The sequence below is a fragment of the Gallus gallus genome, chromosome 9 (assembly GCF_016699485.2).
Source record: "Gallus gallus isolate bGalGal1 chromosome 9, bGalGal1.mat.broiler.GRCg7b, whole genome shotgun sequence".
Classification (NCBI taxonomy): domain Eukaryota; kingdom Metazoa; phylum Chordata; class Aves; order Galliformes; family Phasianidae; genus Gallus; species Gallus gallus.
In genome coordinates, this window is record NC_052540.1 from 6,267,905 (window position 1) to 6,284,630 (window position 16,726).

The following is a 16,726-nucleotide window of genomic DNA, read 5'->3' on the forward strand; positions in this document are numbered from 1 at the left end:
GAAGCACAAGTCTTATGAGGAGTGAATGAGGAAACTGTGATTTTTCAGTCTGCAGAAGGCTCAGAGGAGACCTTATAGCCCTGGACAACTATCTGAGAGGAGGCTGTGGTTGGGTGAAGGGTCGGCCTCTTCTCCCGTATAACTAGCAATAGGATGAGAAGGAATGGCTTCTAGCTGCACAAGGGTAAGTTCAGGTTGGATATTAGGAACAACTTCTTCACCAAAAGAGTGGTCAGGCACTGGAATGGGCTGCCCAGGAAGGTGGTCGAGTCACTATTCCTGAAGGTGTTCACTTAGATAGTACTTAGGAACATGGTTTAGTGGGCAACATGCCCGGTAGGTGGACAGTTGGACTAGATGATCTTAAAAGTCTTTTCCAACCTTAATGATTCTACGATTACTGAGCAATATCTAATGCACAAATACTGGCAACTTACTTTGAAAAATACATCTATTTTTAGAAGAACTGAAAACAGTAACTAGCTTCCCAGTAGCAGCTTTCCCCCTCAAAATAACCACAGTCATAAAAACAGAAATGTAAACACCAGTCATTTGCTTACTGCAAAATGCTTGTAAAGGGCTTTTAGTTTGTGTTTTGTCTGGGAGTGCATCACTGATTCTATTCTTACTTCAGAGGGCCAATATGGCAGTCCTCCCACTGGTAGAAATCCTTTAAGTCAACTCCAGCAGGGAGCACACTGTTATTGCACAATAGATACCGTGTGTTAGCATGGTCTCACAGAGGAGGCAGTGGAGCCAAAGAAGAAGGGAAAATTAACCGCTGCTGTCATCTTTACCTTAGGATGAAATTTAGTGACCACGTATTACACTGTGTAACAGGCAGTATACCCTCATCTTTCCTGTAAGAAATGCAGAAATAAAAGCACTTCATCATCTCTTTCTGCTTAAACCCTATTTTTATCTCTTGTACATTTTCACTCATCTCAACTGATGCAGCATTAAAGGAGGGGAAAAGCAGCAAACTGCATTCTAAACGGAGTGGCAACACTCGTGACTAGTTCACACGGTGAGGTTATCTTCCAGTGCTATTCAGGGAAAAGATTTACTTGACCACAGTGTTCTTCAATTTATCCCACAGAAAAAGAAAAAAAAACATAGCATTTGTGTTATCAAAGTATAAGGCCGTGTGAAAACACAATAAAATACTCAGCATGTATCTAAGAAAGAAGTTTATACAAACGAACAAACAAAAGGACAAATCACAGTCCCAAAATAAATCCCAGGAAGCTTAGCCATATTAAGATTTCATCCAGGCATTTTTCAGATAAAACCCAACAAAACTTGCTCAGTTAGAAGCACTAATTTCAAAACCAAACAGGCAAAATCCTTGCTCATTTGCTAGAATTGGTGCTCACAGCAGCTCAGCAAATATTTGGGGAAAAATCTTCCTAAACCTTTACTCTAAAGCAAGCACTCCACAAATACCACAGGAAATCTCAAAGGCTTGTTTTGTCAGAACAGACTAGAAGAAGATAATATCAGATAAAGGAATTTGGCTCATTGATAAAACAGAACTTACACTAGAAAAGTCTTGTAAAGAACCTTCCTTCCCTTCTGCTAGGCCTGGCAGTGTCGGGCCTTTCTTTTTGGCTTGCTTTCAGCTAATCAACTCAGACATCCTCTGGGTTGGGACACATTCCACCCAGCATGTCCATGGAGAAGCTGTTTCTTCCATCCCTTCAGGGATACAATCCTTGGCCATTGTCAGCTTCCTGCTCCTCCCAACAGCCACCCAAATCCTCTGAGCTCAGGCTCCCTTCTGGCCTTGTGTCTGTCCAAAAAACCCTTCCAGGTATGCAGGTCTGCTTTATAGGAAGCCTCACTCCTTTCTTCCCGAGTGTCACACGTGACAGCAGGGTGCAGCCCCAGCTCTGAATCAAACAGTGGCTGCCCAGTAATTCAAAAAAAAGGAAGCACCATTCCAACTTCTGTAGAATTTGCTCAGCCTTCATCATAAGAACACTACTTCCTTGTCTTTGTTAAACACACTTAGATGCAGAAATTTCACTGACCTCTAAATCACTAAATCAAAGTACAGAAAGTTTCAACGCATGTGCAGCAAAAGAACTCTGTAAGTGAGCATGGGACTAGGGGACTAGGTGAGCCAGTGGGCACCGAACCACTGAGGGAGGATGGGACAGTAGCGTGAGCAGCGGAACAGACAGTAGCGTGCCACACTTGGCCATGTGGCAGGCCAAGGACACAAGTTCCCCCATCTCCATCAGGACAGAGCTTACTTGCTTGTGTACACACCTTCCATTGTGAGATTAGGGGAAACAAAACAAAAGTCATCTATCTAGGAAAACACAAAAGCAGGTACCATCAAGCTCTGGATGTCCCCTGCAATAAACAGGCTGGGCCACAAACACACACAGGCTTCTAATGGTTTCCTTTTGTGCCTTGCTTACTGATGACTGCAGATGCCCAGCTCTTCTGCCTAAGCAAAATGAATTCATCCATCTGCACAGCACAGTTATAGGACACATTAATATCATTCATGTATAAATATTAATAACAAGCAATAACTTTGACATTGAGAGGTTGTGCCTCCAGACTAACTCCCCTCTTCCGGTTCTGTGTAATCTGTAATAGCTCACATTACTATAAATCATCAACTCCACGCACTCTTTCCCACCTAGAATAGCATTTGACTTATTCTTGCAAATTCATCTGAGTACTTCGGACCTATTACTACTAAATAATTTAATCAGTCAACGTCTCCAAACCTGGCTGTAGAAGCAGCTGGATAACTGAATGCAAAAGCCAATACCTGAATCACACGCTACCAGAGATCAAAAGCTGGAAGAGTTTCACTGTATCACCCATATTTCTGCAGCTCGGCCACATCCCAACTCCAACTCATAGAGGAGATCTCAGTAACACAAACAGCCCCAGGGAATTGTTTTGTTTGGAAATAATTGTTCATCTTTTCCTTCCCAGGCAATGTATCACTGCATCAGCAGCATCTACCAAAGCTGATGGTAACAGTGATGACCTACTACCCAAAACTAACTTTCACGCAGCCTCCTCCTCTTCCAAAATACTCACTGCAACAAAAGCCTCATTGTCGTGGCTCCAGCCCAAAGGGAGCAGATGCTCACCAGATGCTGCCAGACTGGGAACTGAGGCAGAAAACAGTGCCGCAGCTGCTAGGAACACACAGGGCCCGATCTGCTGCTACTGAAGTCAGCAGAAGAACTCCACTGAATTTCATGACAACAGACTGATGAAGGTTTCTCTCTCTGCAGGCACAGACCCAGAATATCCTGGAAAAAAAAAAAAGCTGTTTGAAGACTGGTCTCATATTTCTATTGCTTCTCAGGCTCAGGAGACGCAGTCACCATCTTAACTTGCCCTGTCCAACAAGGAAAGTCCCTTCTGTCACACCACATTGGAGGTCAGATGTACTGGGCACTATGAGACATACACATCACTCCGAAATGACTTAGTTTCCTTTCACAGATGGTTTTCAAAGTCCCATCTATGTATCTTTGTCTATGTATCAACCCCATGAGCATTTACCAGTCTTGAATAAAACTCGAACAGTAACACAGACAGTAGAACTGGTTTCCTCCCTTATTCTCATTTTAAAAAATGAATAAATTCAAGTAAGCTAAGAGTGTGCATTAAGTTTCTGTTACTTCCCACAGCATCACTACTCCTTCCAAAGGGTTTTCACAAATAACCGTTTCTCCAGACAAAGAAAATACTGGCTCTTTTTCTGTACAATGAAACAATAGCATCCTTCCTGTAGGTTCAGACTAGAAGTACCCTACTTTCTGTACTATGAATCTTATTTTGTCCTGATGTAATCTGAGCATTGCCAACCACTATTCATTCAGGCACTTTCCAACGCTAACTGTTACAGTCACTGCTTGGGCCTGATGATACTGTAATATAACATTTCATCTTGAAAAACTGACAAATATTACATCCCAGGTAACAGAAGCACTGTGGTTCACCAAAACTTCCCAAAGGAGGAGTAATAGAAAACATCCACACGAGGATTTCCATCCAACTTACATTGAAGAAATCATGCATTTATCTCTACTAGTATTTAAATACCTTCCCCTTATGCTTCAGAGTAATCACTGATGTCAGATGAAAGAATCCCCATGGGAAACAGTCTTCGCCTCAAGACACGTTAGAGACTGTTTCAGGGCCTACAGCATTTCGCACTGTTACAAAGCAGCTCATCCTCTGGGACAGATTTTGGCTCACATCTCAGAAAAACAGGAGCTATCTCAGTTAGCTTCAATGACATGTTCCAGTGGGGAAGGAAATCATACAGTGTGGAATAGTCACAACACTCATTTTCAAAGCCCAGTCCCACAGAATGCCTGTGCTCTGCTCCAGCTACAGGAAGCGGCCCAAGGACTGAGCACGCTGCCTGACCTTCACAAACCATATCTTAGTGCCACCTTTGCACAAAAAGAATTGAAAAAATTGTATTTTAAAGAGAAAAAAAGCTGGAATATGGATAAGAGCTTGGTCATCTGAAGGGCTAGCTGTGTGTACAGCCTGTCATCACGTAACACCACTTGTTTGCCATGTCTTCTCTCCCTCTGAGCATTCCAAGAAACACTGTGATAAAACTAGATAAGGAAAATGATTTCCAATACATGAGGGGAACACCCTGACTGATTTGAAACAAAACAAAGAAAATATCAACAACAAAAAATACCCAAACAAATAAACAAAATCCAAAAAGCCAGACAGCCTCCCAGAGAAAATAAGTAGATCTTGGTTACACACACATCCCAAAACAAATGAGAGAAGTAGAGATAGTAGAAAGAGAAGGGGAAGGAAAAAAGCATTTTTGATCTATTTCACACGGCTACATGCTTTGTGATCTTTAGATACCTAAGAAAGCTCCAAACCTCTTCCTAATGACTACTTCCTTGGGAACTGCACTAGGAATGGGGAGAGCTTCCAAGAATGAAGAAGTATTCTGTGGGCCCTACAGGAGAACTCTACTCCTCCTGGATCAGCCTAACTACTACATCTTCTGGAAGTCCTGATATTGGGAGGGCATGTATAGACATCTATACTCACATGCATGTTTATAACACATGGGAACTTCTTTAACAGGCACACAAAAAAGACAGTGATCAACTATGAAGTGGCATCCCCTGATTTTTCTGCTTATAAAAAAATAAACACGTGACAACATATGCCATGCATGCATTTTACACCTCTGTGCAGACAGAAGAACAGAAGACAGAGAGACCATGTTACCTGTGGTTATAAAGATAGCAACCCAGAAGTAAAGCTGTCCACAGGTGGCCAAATAACAGCTCCCAAGAAACCCAGGTACAGGCAGCAGAAGTGGCCTTTCGTATTCTGGCCATTACCCATTCTGTGACAGTTTAATAATCAAATCCAAGAAACAGAAATATACACCTTTATTCACTCCAGAACACTTATCGGTGATCCTTGAGAGCGGCTGGAATGGGAGGACAGATGTAGGTAGAGCCCAGCCCAACGTTCAGGTGATGCTATACCCTGCACAGTCAAGAAAAAAAAGCCAGGAATGGCTTTCCAGTGCCAATGACTGATGCTGACTCTTAAAGCAGGCAAAGAAACTTCTGCTGAGCTGCAACAAGAAGCCTTCTACAAATGTCTTCAAGTACTGCTTGTGCTTACCTTCATTTTATAAAGATCAGTAAGCCCACATGCTGTGTCTTCAACACATTGTGCAAACAGCAGGGCCAGAGAGCTGACACCACTGCTCCCAGCAAGCACCTGCTCCAGGATTAGCACTTCCATGAAAAGCAACAGATGCTAGTTCATAGAAAAACAGATATGTTCTCTGAGACTGTCTTCCTGAGGGCCATTATCCACAGACTTTTTACCTGGACTGGATTGTTACTCCTCACTCTCTTATTCCTGGGATTTGAATACAAAAAACTGATGGAGCAATGGGCTTTCATCACCTTGAACCACAGCTACCTCAGCAGAGAGCCAGTCACAAAGAGCAACACTCTCTGAAGACCAGCATGCCTTGGCTGCACAGACCACACCTGCTTCCTCACCCAGTTCAGGAAAGACAAGGAACTACCAGAGAGAGTCCAGCAGAGCCCTACAAAGATGATTAGCAGTCTGGAGCACCTTCCTTATTAGGAAAGGCTGAGTCCTGTGATGCTCAGCCTGGAGAAGACTGAGGGAGTTTCTTACCAATGCTTATAAGCATGCAAGTGCAGGGGGTCAAGAGGATGGTGTGGGCTCTTTTCATTGGTGCCCAGTGACAGAACAAAGGGCAATGGGCACAAACTGGAACACAGTAAGTTCCACCTGAGCTTGAGAAAGAACTTCGTTACTGTGAGGGTGACAGAGCCCTAGAACAGGCTGCCCAGAGAGGTGGTGGAGTATCCTTTTCTGGAGATACTCACAACTCACCTGGATGCTTTCCCCTGCAGCCCCCCATAGGGAACCTGCTTTAGCAGGGAGGCTGGACTAGATGATCTCCAGAGGTCCCTTCCAGCCTCTACATTCCTGTGATTTTGTGATGTGGTGCATTTTGCTCTTTGTTTTTTCAAAATTTGTTGCAAAAATATCCTGAATCCTGAACAGACTAGATTGATGCAATATGAAGGGATGCATTTTAGTAGAAAAAACGTAAAATGCAAATTCTGCAAAGAGTTTATCACTCTGCATCAAATAACTAACTATACAAACACATTTTGTAGAACATAAATGTATTGTTAAAGCAAACACCATTTTGCAATACTAGAAATCAAAATCCGGCACTGAATATACATCATTTGGATCACACACACAATTGCACACTGACATCACAAATTAAACAGTGGGCAATTTAAAGCAGACTGTCTAATCACAATTTTCAAAACCTACAATTAAGTGCAAATTGTTATCAATGAAAGCGGTACAGTACTAAACTGGTTTTTAATAAAAGGGAATGAAAGTAGAAAGAAATCTGTTTCTGAAAACTTCCTGTAAATTCTGATGCCAGAATTACAATAGTATTAATATTATTAATACAAATAGAAAAAAAAAAAAGACAAATTCTCATATTTGAAAGTAACACAATTCCATGTTTGTGAACATGCTCCCTGGGCTATGGAAGGACAACAGTTATCCACAGTCACAACACATCTGGGGAGCTTGAACATTTGCTCTTCCCTGGTATTTCCAGCACAGGGATCTGCATTGCATCAACTGAACCTAGAAGGCTCGGGGGCTGGAAGCATTAAGAAAAAGGGCAGCGTGCTCTCTAGAAAAATGTCAGGCCCAGAATAGGGGGAGTAGCAAATGAAAGAAGCATTGAAAGGTGTCCATAGCACTTGCTCCACATGCTGCTGACATCAAGGAGAACAGGGTTACCTTCCAAATTAAGCCTCCCAAAAACAAAACCACACATCTTGCTGTGTTTCTGACTCATACACAAGTTTCTAAAATATGAAGTAGATGGCAATACCATACAACAGTCACCTCTGCCCAAAGACAGAAGAACTGAACGTTTCAAATTTCATATGCTTGTTTAAAAGAACTTTTTTCATATTCTCATTCATGCCAAAAGTTTTCCCAGAACCGGGCGGACGCTGACACAAGAACAGTGCCAGCCAACAGCTGTGTGGAGCACAGCAGCCACAGAGCACTCACGGTGCCCACGGCTCCAGCTGGCACGGGATGAGCGAACACACACAGCATCCAACTCTCAGTCGCCATCCACTCATGACCTTTCCTAGCAGTAACATCTGCCCCATGCCCTGATGAAATTCCCTAATTACAAGCATATGAAATCAACTTTCTGTTGCTACTAGATTCACTGCAGTCTCGCTGGGCTGTTTCAGACAGGGTGTCGGGCATTTTGCTTGTTTGCTTTTACATGAACAGAGGCGACTGCTCTCTCAAAATTATTCTATGCTGCCTTCACAGCCTCCAGCCCATAAACATTGCCTTAATTCATTCAGGACAGTCACCAAAGACCCAGCTATCCCTGCAGCAGTACGGAGAACACTGTCAGCTTGTTCTGAATCAGCAGAGACACTGGCAGCCTTTCAGGTCATCAGTACAAATTAGGTAGCTGAAGAAAGAATAAACTTTAAAGTGTCAGTCGAGAACTCTCCCAGGGCAACGGCATTCTTTTCTCACATGCTAATTCCAACAATTAACTGGTTTACTTACAAAATTGTAAATAAACTGTAAAAAGCAAGTAACAAAATTCAATACTGAGGTTCCTGTGAAGGCTGCTATGTTTATGCTGTACCTCACTACAAAAGTATGTTCACTTCTTTTCAGATACAGTTAAGTGCAAAGCATCCTTGAGAGGATGATTCAGCAATTAACCCACATCTTTCAATATGAAACTCATGGAACGTTTTCCTGAGGCCACACACCATCAGCAACTTCACCTTGTTTTTAAATTTTTAATGTCTGGAAAATTCTGTTACGATCCCGAAGAGGAAATTTTTCATTATCTGCACTTTATGTCTGCCAGAGGACGGGCACTCTGGTAGGCTCAAGTCCTGCTCTGAATTAACAGCACTGCTCATGCAACTCGTTCAGTAGGCTGCAGTCACCTGTACTTTGTCCCCAGCATTTACAGCAGGGTCGCTCCCAAGCTGCTCCTGCCTCAGAGACACATCGTGCACACCCCCTCTGCCACACCCCATCACTGAAATACCTAAAATTACCTTCTACAGCGCGAGGTTCAAAAACTTCAGAGGCAAAGAGGCTGTATACACAGCAGCACTGATTAACTAACTTATACTCACAGGGCAGAAACCACTTATGTCCATATCACAGTAGGCATTTTAAGTCCCATCTAGTATCCTCAGCTTCCTTCTTGCCCGGACTCATGTTCAGTACCTGGGGTCTGTTCAGAGCCCATTTACAATGAATTCAGGGGCTTTTAAGGGTGGGAGCCTCATGAGCCACAAACCAGGCAGGACTTTAAGCTCCCCCCTCCAGACCTACTTGTGCAGGTCCTGCTGGGAGTATTAATTTGAAGGGAACATTTTAAACATTTGTTTAGAAGTCATAGACTTGATGTTAATTTGAGAAGTTTTTGACACAGTAACTACGTTTCAAAAATTGACTTTGTATAACTAAGGCTGAAAGGATAAAAAAAAAAAGAAAGAAAAAAAGGAGGTGGTGGTTTTGTTATTTTAATACGTTACATTTCATTCCTGCCTTCTGGAGCAGCACTAGCAGGACTAACAGAGATCTATATGAAATCAACATCTTTGTTTTGCAACACATCTCCATTTCAGAACAGCAAATCGAGGCATCACTGTATTTCTTAAACCTCATTTCCGTATGCCAGGCAGAGGCAATCTGCCTCCGCTGCTCGGCCCTGGGCAGGGCTTCTGGATTCAGACATGGAAACAAGGTACGTGCTGGGGCTTTTCGCTACAGTTTGCACAAGGTGTTACAGATCAGCCTTTTCAAATGAATTGTACATCTCTAATTCACCCTGTGAAGTTAAGAAATACAAAATATGGAATGAAAAAAAAACCATCAAATTTAACTGCTGTTTTGGACCGTTTATTATGGACTGATCCTAACCACATTAACAGAGTTAGAAAGAAAGAAGGCTTTAGTCAACATCCAAACTGTTACATTCCTCTTCTGAAGGAAAACTCCAGCTGCCTATAGGTATATAGAGAATGATCCCAACTATTCCTCACTCAGCCTAGCTCATGTACTTGTGATCTGCACGGCTGTTGTGCTTTTGGTAAAAAGGCTTTCTGCCTTTGGAGGCAGCTCTGTTGCTTTAATGCCTTTGTAGACTTAAGCACTGCAAATAAACAAGTGCAAGTGCAAGGTCTGCAGGGGAAACTGGTTCACTTCACACACTTCCACTTATTGCAAAGTTCAAATGGAGACATGTAATTCACAAGCCTTTATCAACAGAAATACAAAAGCCATGCTCATGAAAATTAAACACACACCCATTGCAACCACATCCTTCTCAAATATTTCTGCAAGCTAAATTCAAGATTTCATCCCAGGTTGTCAGCAATTATGAAATGTACTGTGAGAAACACATTCCCCACTCCTTAAGTTTCTCCCCAGGCACAGAAGAGCCTGTACGCTCAGGATCAGACATTATATTATTTTAGAGTTTTATTTAAGAAAGCTGCATTGAACTGGAAGATACTAACCCAGAGCAATAGTCTACAAGTTAATTGTTTCCACTTTTGTGGAAGGCAATGAATAACACAAGAAAATACACATTCTAAACAATGAATATTACACTTTGCTCTTTAAGCAATATTAATCACTTTCTCTCTCTCATCCCTCCAAGGTTTTTTTCAGTGAGAGGGGCTCCAAGTTACACGTAGTCTACAGCTATTTTGTGCTGATTACCGGAACCAGATCTCCAGACAGGTTATATTTACAACTGTCTGCATGGTCTTACAATAAGCTGATGGCTGACTCATCCCTTTTTCCCCTTCAGCTGAAATCACTAAAAGTAACAGGGAGCCATGGTGACAGTTGGAGGGAGCAGGGCATCCATCCAGCCTGAGTCTGCTCTCTTATCCTATGGCAGAAACCCACCAGAAGGAGAGGTGAGCTCACAGATCATGTCTGGTGCTTAAAATATTTTTGACGTTAGTCCTTATCAGTGCATGTGATGGTAAAAAAAAAATCCTAGAAAATGTATCACTTGAGATTTCAGTGTATGCAAACGTACCAATAAAAAAGTATTTATTTCCAAGTCAATTTAGTGCTAGGGTGCTTGCGAAGGCAAACCCTCCAACATAATGAGTGCACTTTTCTCACTGTTGTGTAAGTTAAACAGAATACAAGAAATTCAAAATCAGTGGTCAGAAACAAATGCCTCTCACAGGAAGATAAACTGTCGGTAGGAACAAATCCACAATCACAACCAGAGTTTTTACATCAACTCTGGATGCTGCAGATTTGCCGGCTAGAATGAGGTACAAAAAAATGATGGGCTGGTAGCACAGACAGGGTGATAGAGTCAGACTGTTAACTCAGCAAGTCTGCAGTGCTCTTTGTGTCAATAGGAAAGGATGTGAGTTTTCATTATCACTGACAAATTTAAAAGAGGGTAAGTGTATTCATAGCGTGCCTGCCTTTCATTTCTGTCAGCATCAGCAAAATCATATTTGATGAAAGACTGAAAAGGATCAGTGGTTGGTTGTTTTTTTTGTTTTGTTTTGTTTGGATTTTGTTTGTGCTTTTTATTAAATCAAATGACTTGTTTTATAATCACAGTTGATTACTCTAATGTACTATGTACCAACAGAAGAGCAAATCTTCCATAATATTACTCAGTACTAAAGAATCAGCTGCCTCCACATAAGATGTGCACACAGCCTATTTCTGCCACTGGTAAATTGGTCTCTTTCCTATAGATGAGGACTTCCTGGTGCCTGGCCCTGGAGCACAGTTTTGCTTTCACCTACATGCCATTCACTGCAAAGAAACTTACATACACATTTGAAAATTCTGTAAATGCCCATTATTTCCTAAACTGCCTTTGGTGCTTAACACACAAGCACAGCATCAGCACTTCCAGCTTTTCTCAGTCATCCAAATACGCCTCAGCCGAACTAAACACAATGACTGGTACAGTTGACATCTGTACTGTACCAGCGCCGGTAAGAACTGGATGTATAGTTTCTGGATAAACACAGGAGTCATTTCTCTGTAATCTTGAGCAACACGAGGAAGCGCCAGAGCAGTCTGTAGCATAACATAGAACTAGAGTCTATAAGACTGAATAAAAGAAAATACAGTACTTTGTACAAAGCATTAGTATTGATTGCACTGTACTACAGTTGTAAAGTTTGCTTCTTTATGATTGAAGCCTGTCTGAAGTCAAAAACGAGATGCTACACTATTCCAACAAAAGATTTAGCCTATCAAAAAAGCTTTTGAAATGAATAGCAAATGGGGTTTTTTTCAGCACCAAAACTGTTTCTCTCCTTTTTAGTTCCTTATTTCCCAGTCCAAGCAAGTACTCAGAAACCACTAGAAAACACATAAGAGAAATCTCTTTTCTTCATCACCTCATGTTCTAAAATAAAAAGCAGAGTATTTAACCCAGAAATGCTGCCTGAAATACACCTCATGTCAACAAAACAGGGATTTAATCACAAATTTAGCTGTTTTTTGTTCCTTCATATGCTCCAAAATGACCTCTTCAGTAGAAATGAAAGACTAGAATTTTTTTTTCCAATAACTCATTTACTTGGCCCTGTGTTCCACTGGGCAGAGCTACGCTCATCCTTCATGAGCTGCAGGATCCTTGCAACTGATGGGTGCAGATTTGAGAAATGAAAATGACCTTGTCAGTCTGTAAATATAAAATAAAAGAAGATAACATAAACACTCTTTTCCTTACAAGTGTAAGGAACTGAAGTATCAAAGAAAAAGAAGGGTTAAGATTGAGTCTAAGAGAAGGGAAATGCATTTCTATAAATATTAATAAATAGAGGAGCTTCTCCTTAGTAGTTTTAGGTGAAGAACCACATTTAAAACATTACCATTTATAGAACCATGACTATGCAACTTATGTAAGGAATATCAACACTCAGAGCACTCTGTATTGAAACTATGGATTAACAATAACTGCAATTTACATCTCAAACAGAAAGCTTCCAGCGCTACATCAATGAGCAAAAGCTCCATTTAAAAATATTTGTCTCATTCAAAATAATAATAATTATTATTATTATACATTAATCACCCCAGTTCTTGGTACATCATCTCCTCAAATGCAAGTTTGCTACAAATACTGCTACTTCAATACCATCACCCAGCATGAACAAAACCAAGCAGGTGCATGTTAACTCATGCATACAAAATTCACACTTCTGAAATCCTGAAAAATTGAATTCAAAGTTTACTGTCAGCCTTCAGGGGAATTTCTCTCAACCAAAACGATAGTTCATTAAGTAGACTTCTTGCTTATCTACAAGATACAAGTGTTCCCAGTGCTTTCTACAGCACTGTGGCACTACCATACTTCCTTTTAATATTCCTCTGTCTGGGAACATTTTGCTAAATCATGGCCTTTCCTTGCCGTCTGCAGGGGTACAGTTGCGCTGAGCAGAACTCCTCCCTCCAGAGGGCACCTTGGAGGACTCCGCTGATCCCCAGAAAGGGCACACTTGGCACCAGCAAGCAGGAGTGCTGACTTTCTCTGACTGAAGGAGAACAGATGTGGAAATAGCACACACAAGAATTAACACTTCTCACAGGCTACCCCATGGGAAAAAACAAACAAACAGGGAACAACCTAGTTTTCAGATACAATGAAACACTGATATATCGCTGAGTAACACAGCCACCACCCTCCTAAGCACTAATCTGCCTCTGCAGAACAACTTGCTTTGCTCAAGGGAATACTGATTTCATTGTGTGGTTATAATTTAGGGACTAATCCAAAGTCATTACAAAACTTTGCTAATTAGCCTCCTTGTTTCCATTTGTGACTTCAAGGTCATACCTAGAACTTACATTAAAAGCGGAGCTACTAAAATGAATCTCTTACTTCCAACAGTTAAATTACCTTTCCGCATCCCTCCCCAAATAAGAAGAATCAATTCTTGACATGACCCATTCTGCATTATTGATGTGGAGATAACATAAAATATCCATAATCCCATTAGGTGCAGTCTAAAAGAAATGCTAGTAACTATGTGACTTAACGACCAAAAGAGAAGAATCCTGCAGTGCCATTCTCAGAGGTGAATCCAGTTGGAGGAGACAACCCCTGCTCTTAACAAAGAGCCTGTTAAAGCAGCTGCGAGCCTGCCACCATGCATTATTCAAAGACCTATAGGCTATACAGACCAGGAAACTGTCACATCTGGTGCATTATCCAGCAGACCACGTAAATCACTGAGGCTTAAAGGTTACTGTGCAACATGGGTTCCTGACAACGTTTAACTTCCAGAACTCACATGAAAGGAACAACTACTGGGTGCCTCCCTGTGCCCAGGAGTGGAAGGAAAACCAGCCTGCTCCGATCTGCCACTCCTGAAATGGAGAACATTACTTGACAAAGCCGCACACCTGCTCCAACCAGCAACAGGCTCCATAGCCATGGAACTGCAAAGGAGAGTAGGGGTGGCATTGCCAAAGCTAATTCTAGAACACCAGGAGCAGAACTGCACTTGACTGCAGCAGAACAAATCTGAGCAAGTGCTTGCTTTGGCTGAGTCTGAATGAATTTCAGCTTCTCATATTTAGCCAGAAGAATCAAAGTCATTCAACATGAGCCCCTGCAGTGACAGTTGTGAAACAGAGCCCTGCAATCCTACCATCAGATCCAGTGAGCACAATATGTTTTTGACCATCAAAGTGGTCAAAGTCAACTGACAAAAACCTGCAACCAAGGGGTTTTATATATCCTGATGAAACCTTCCAGAGGATTATAAGTAACCCTCACTATTAAAACCTGTAACTTATCTCCAGTTCGTATTTTCCTTCTAACCAGCGGATCCTTCTGGGGCCTGTGCACACTAACTGAAAGAGCTCTTTATCATCAATTTTCTCCTTGAATGCCAACTCCTGAACTGTAGAGTTTCTGGTTGAAGTAGCACTGGGCAAGGAGCAGAGCACAGTTCAGGAAAAGAGATCAACACTGCTGCAGCTTTGTCTCTGATGGACAAAGACGGAAGATGGCTCTTCCAATCCTAGGAACTCATTTTATTTATATCAATATAGGTATGTAGATGCACACAGAGGGAAGTCTAATCAGTTAAAAAAAAAAAATTGGTATACCAAGTAATTTTAGAATACCTACAAAATCTTATATTGAAAGCACACATTTAAACTGTAGTGGAAAAATGTGAGGATATACCCACGTATCTCCAAAATTTCCACTCATGGAAAGATAATCACTCATCTCCAGAAACTCTCTGTCAGGGTACATACAGTAAAATTTCTCTTTTAGAAATCAAAGAACAGAAATATTCTTTCTCCCCAGATGCACCCCATGGATTTGTTCTACACGAGAATGGGAGCAATTCTCCTCACAGGCAGACCTTCACCAATGGTATGTATAAATATCACTGCAACCAAGGAACCCAAACAGCTGAAAAGATGCAAATCATAAATGCAGAGAGGCACTGGTGTTTAGTTTGGCCTCATCCCAACACAAGCTTTCCAACTAAAATATGCCAAACTTTTTCCCTTGCCTTATAGGCCTTTGAGGAACACATGGCCATGCTAACTCTACAGTAATCACAGCTCCCAGAAGTATGACAGACTGCACCATTTTCCCCGCAAAAAAAGGTCCTTTGTAATAAAGGAGGAAGTCAAATAGTCAAAAAGGAAGTAAAATAATAGGGTATGTATTCCTAATACAGTTGTACTCTAGTACAAAGAATTTTGTAATAAGATTTAATAGCAAGCAAACATTTGCACTAGCAGCTTAAACAACAAACATACTTCAAAAATTTAAAAGTACATGAATGCAGCCCAGTGAAAACAGGCATCGGATAGAACAGATTCCCACACAGTAAAGTCTTAAGGCCCCTTTCCATACTTCTCGCAGAACTGTTTAAAATACACTGCTGTTGATTTGATTGTGAGTCAATCACAAAACAAAGACCAAAAAATTCCTTCTTAATGAAATCACATTTGATAAACCTATCCATCAGATCATCCTATATCGAGAAGTGATCATAATATTGTCATCCTCCCATTTTTTCAGCCCAGGATAAAGTATTGTACTTTACACTAGCCAGACGCTTGAGAACAAGAGCTCGACAAGTAAGAACTATCCTGTGAGATTTCACATGCTCTACTTTGCCAATGAAGCTTAACTCAATACGCTCAGCACCGCATCAGAAACAGAACTCAGCTCTATCCCCATCAGCACTCCTGTCAAACAGTAAATGCCATTAGACAATACTGACCCCACAAGTCTCTTCTTATTTTGCCAGTGCAAACAAAGTTTGCTTACTTTCAATACTTTCCTTATCCCAAGGGAAAGCAACTGTTATGCTTGGAAAGGATAACAAACACAAACTATGGCTATAGGATAGCAGAAGTACATCACACAAATTGGAGGGGAGTAGATGGAGAGCAAGAGAGAAGAAGGCAGCAAGCTCATCATGCTGGAGCTCTGCTGTGCTCAGGTGCTCTGGGCTGGTTACAGGCAACTGCTTCAAATTCATCCCTTTTCAGTCCTAAGTCAACCCAGACTACTAACAAAATGATTTCTAAAAAGATGGGCATTAAACCCAAAACATCAACACTGAAAAGGAAAACAATGTTTTCATAGCCAAATCTTTTGGGTGTTGTGTGCAACATGATACAAATTATCTTCCTTGGTATTTTTGGTATCTTACCGGGACATTAAAGTCAGGAAAGAACATTAAACATTTCAAAGACAGAACATCATCACAGCACTGTTATGCTGCAAGGTTTCAAGAGATCAATTTCTCTCAATAAAGCAGGGCAGAGGCGCATAGAGGGAGGACTGCACAGACAGTACTGTCAAGTTACATTCTATCTTTAAAATAACACTTGGAAGAGCACTTATGAGAGAAAAAGAAGGTACCTTACTGCCTTTTTTTAATAGGTCAATTGCTGACCTTCTCAACACTCCAGTGCAACTGCCCAATGCTCAACAATCCCATGAGGTTTGCCTGTTGGCCATCTGGTACTATTGAAGGATAAAACATGGAAGAAACACGGCAGGAGGTGGTGCTGCTGTCATTCTGGGCCAGAAGACTTGGGTTACCTAATG

The 16,726-nt window shown here is 41.4% G+C and overlaps 1 protein-coding gene across 8 annotated transcripts in view; it reads right to left on the reverse strand.

Annotated features, from left to right (window-relative positions):
• The window catches only part of SPSB4 (splA/ryanodine receptor domain and SOCS box containing 4), a 151,519-nt gene that overhangs the window by 30,364 nt on the left and 104,429 nt on the right, over positions 1-16,726 (reverse strand). Inside the window, exon 3 of one of the 8 annotated variants that reach the window (XM_040705806.2) lies at positions 3,021-3,287. The exons of the other annotated variants lie outside the window; for them this stretch is intronic. Coding sequence (XP_040561740.1) covers positions 3,232-3,287 — 56 coding nt within the window. The 3' untranslated portion in view covers positions 3,021-3,231. Of the gene's footprint in view, positions 1-3,020; positions 3,288-16,726 lie in introns of those variants that run through there. 8 annotated transcript variants of the gene reach the window in all.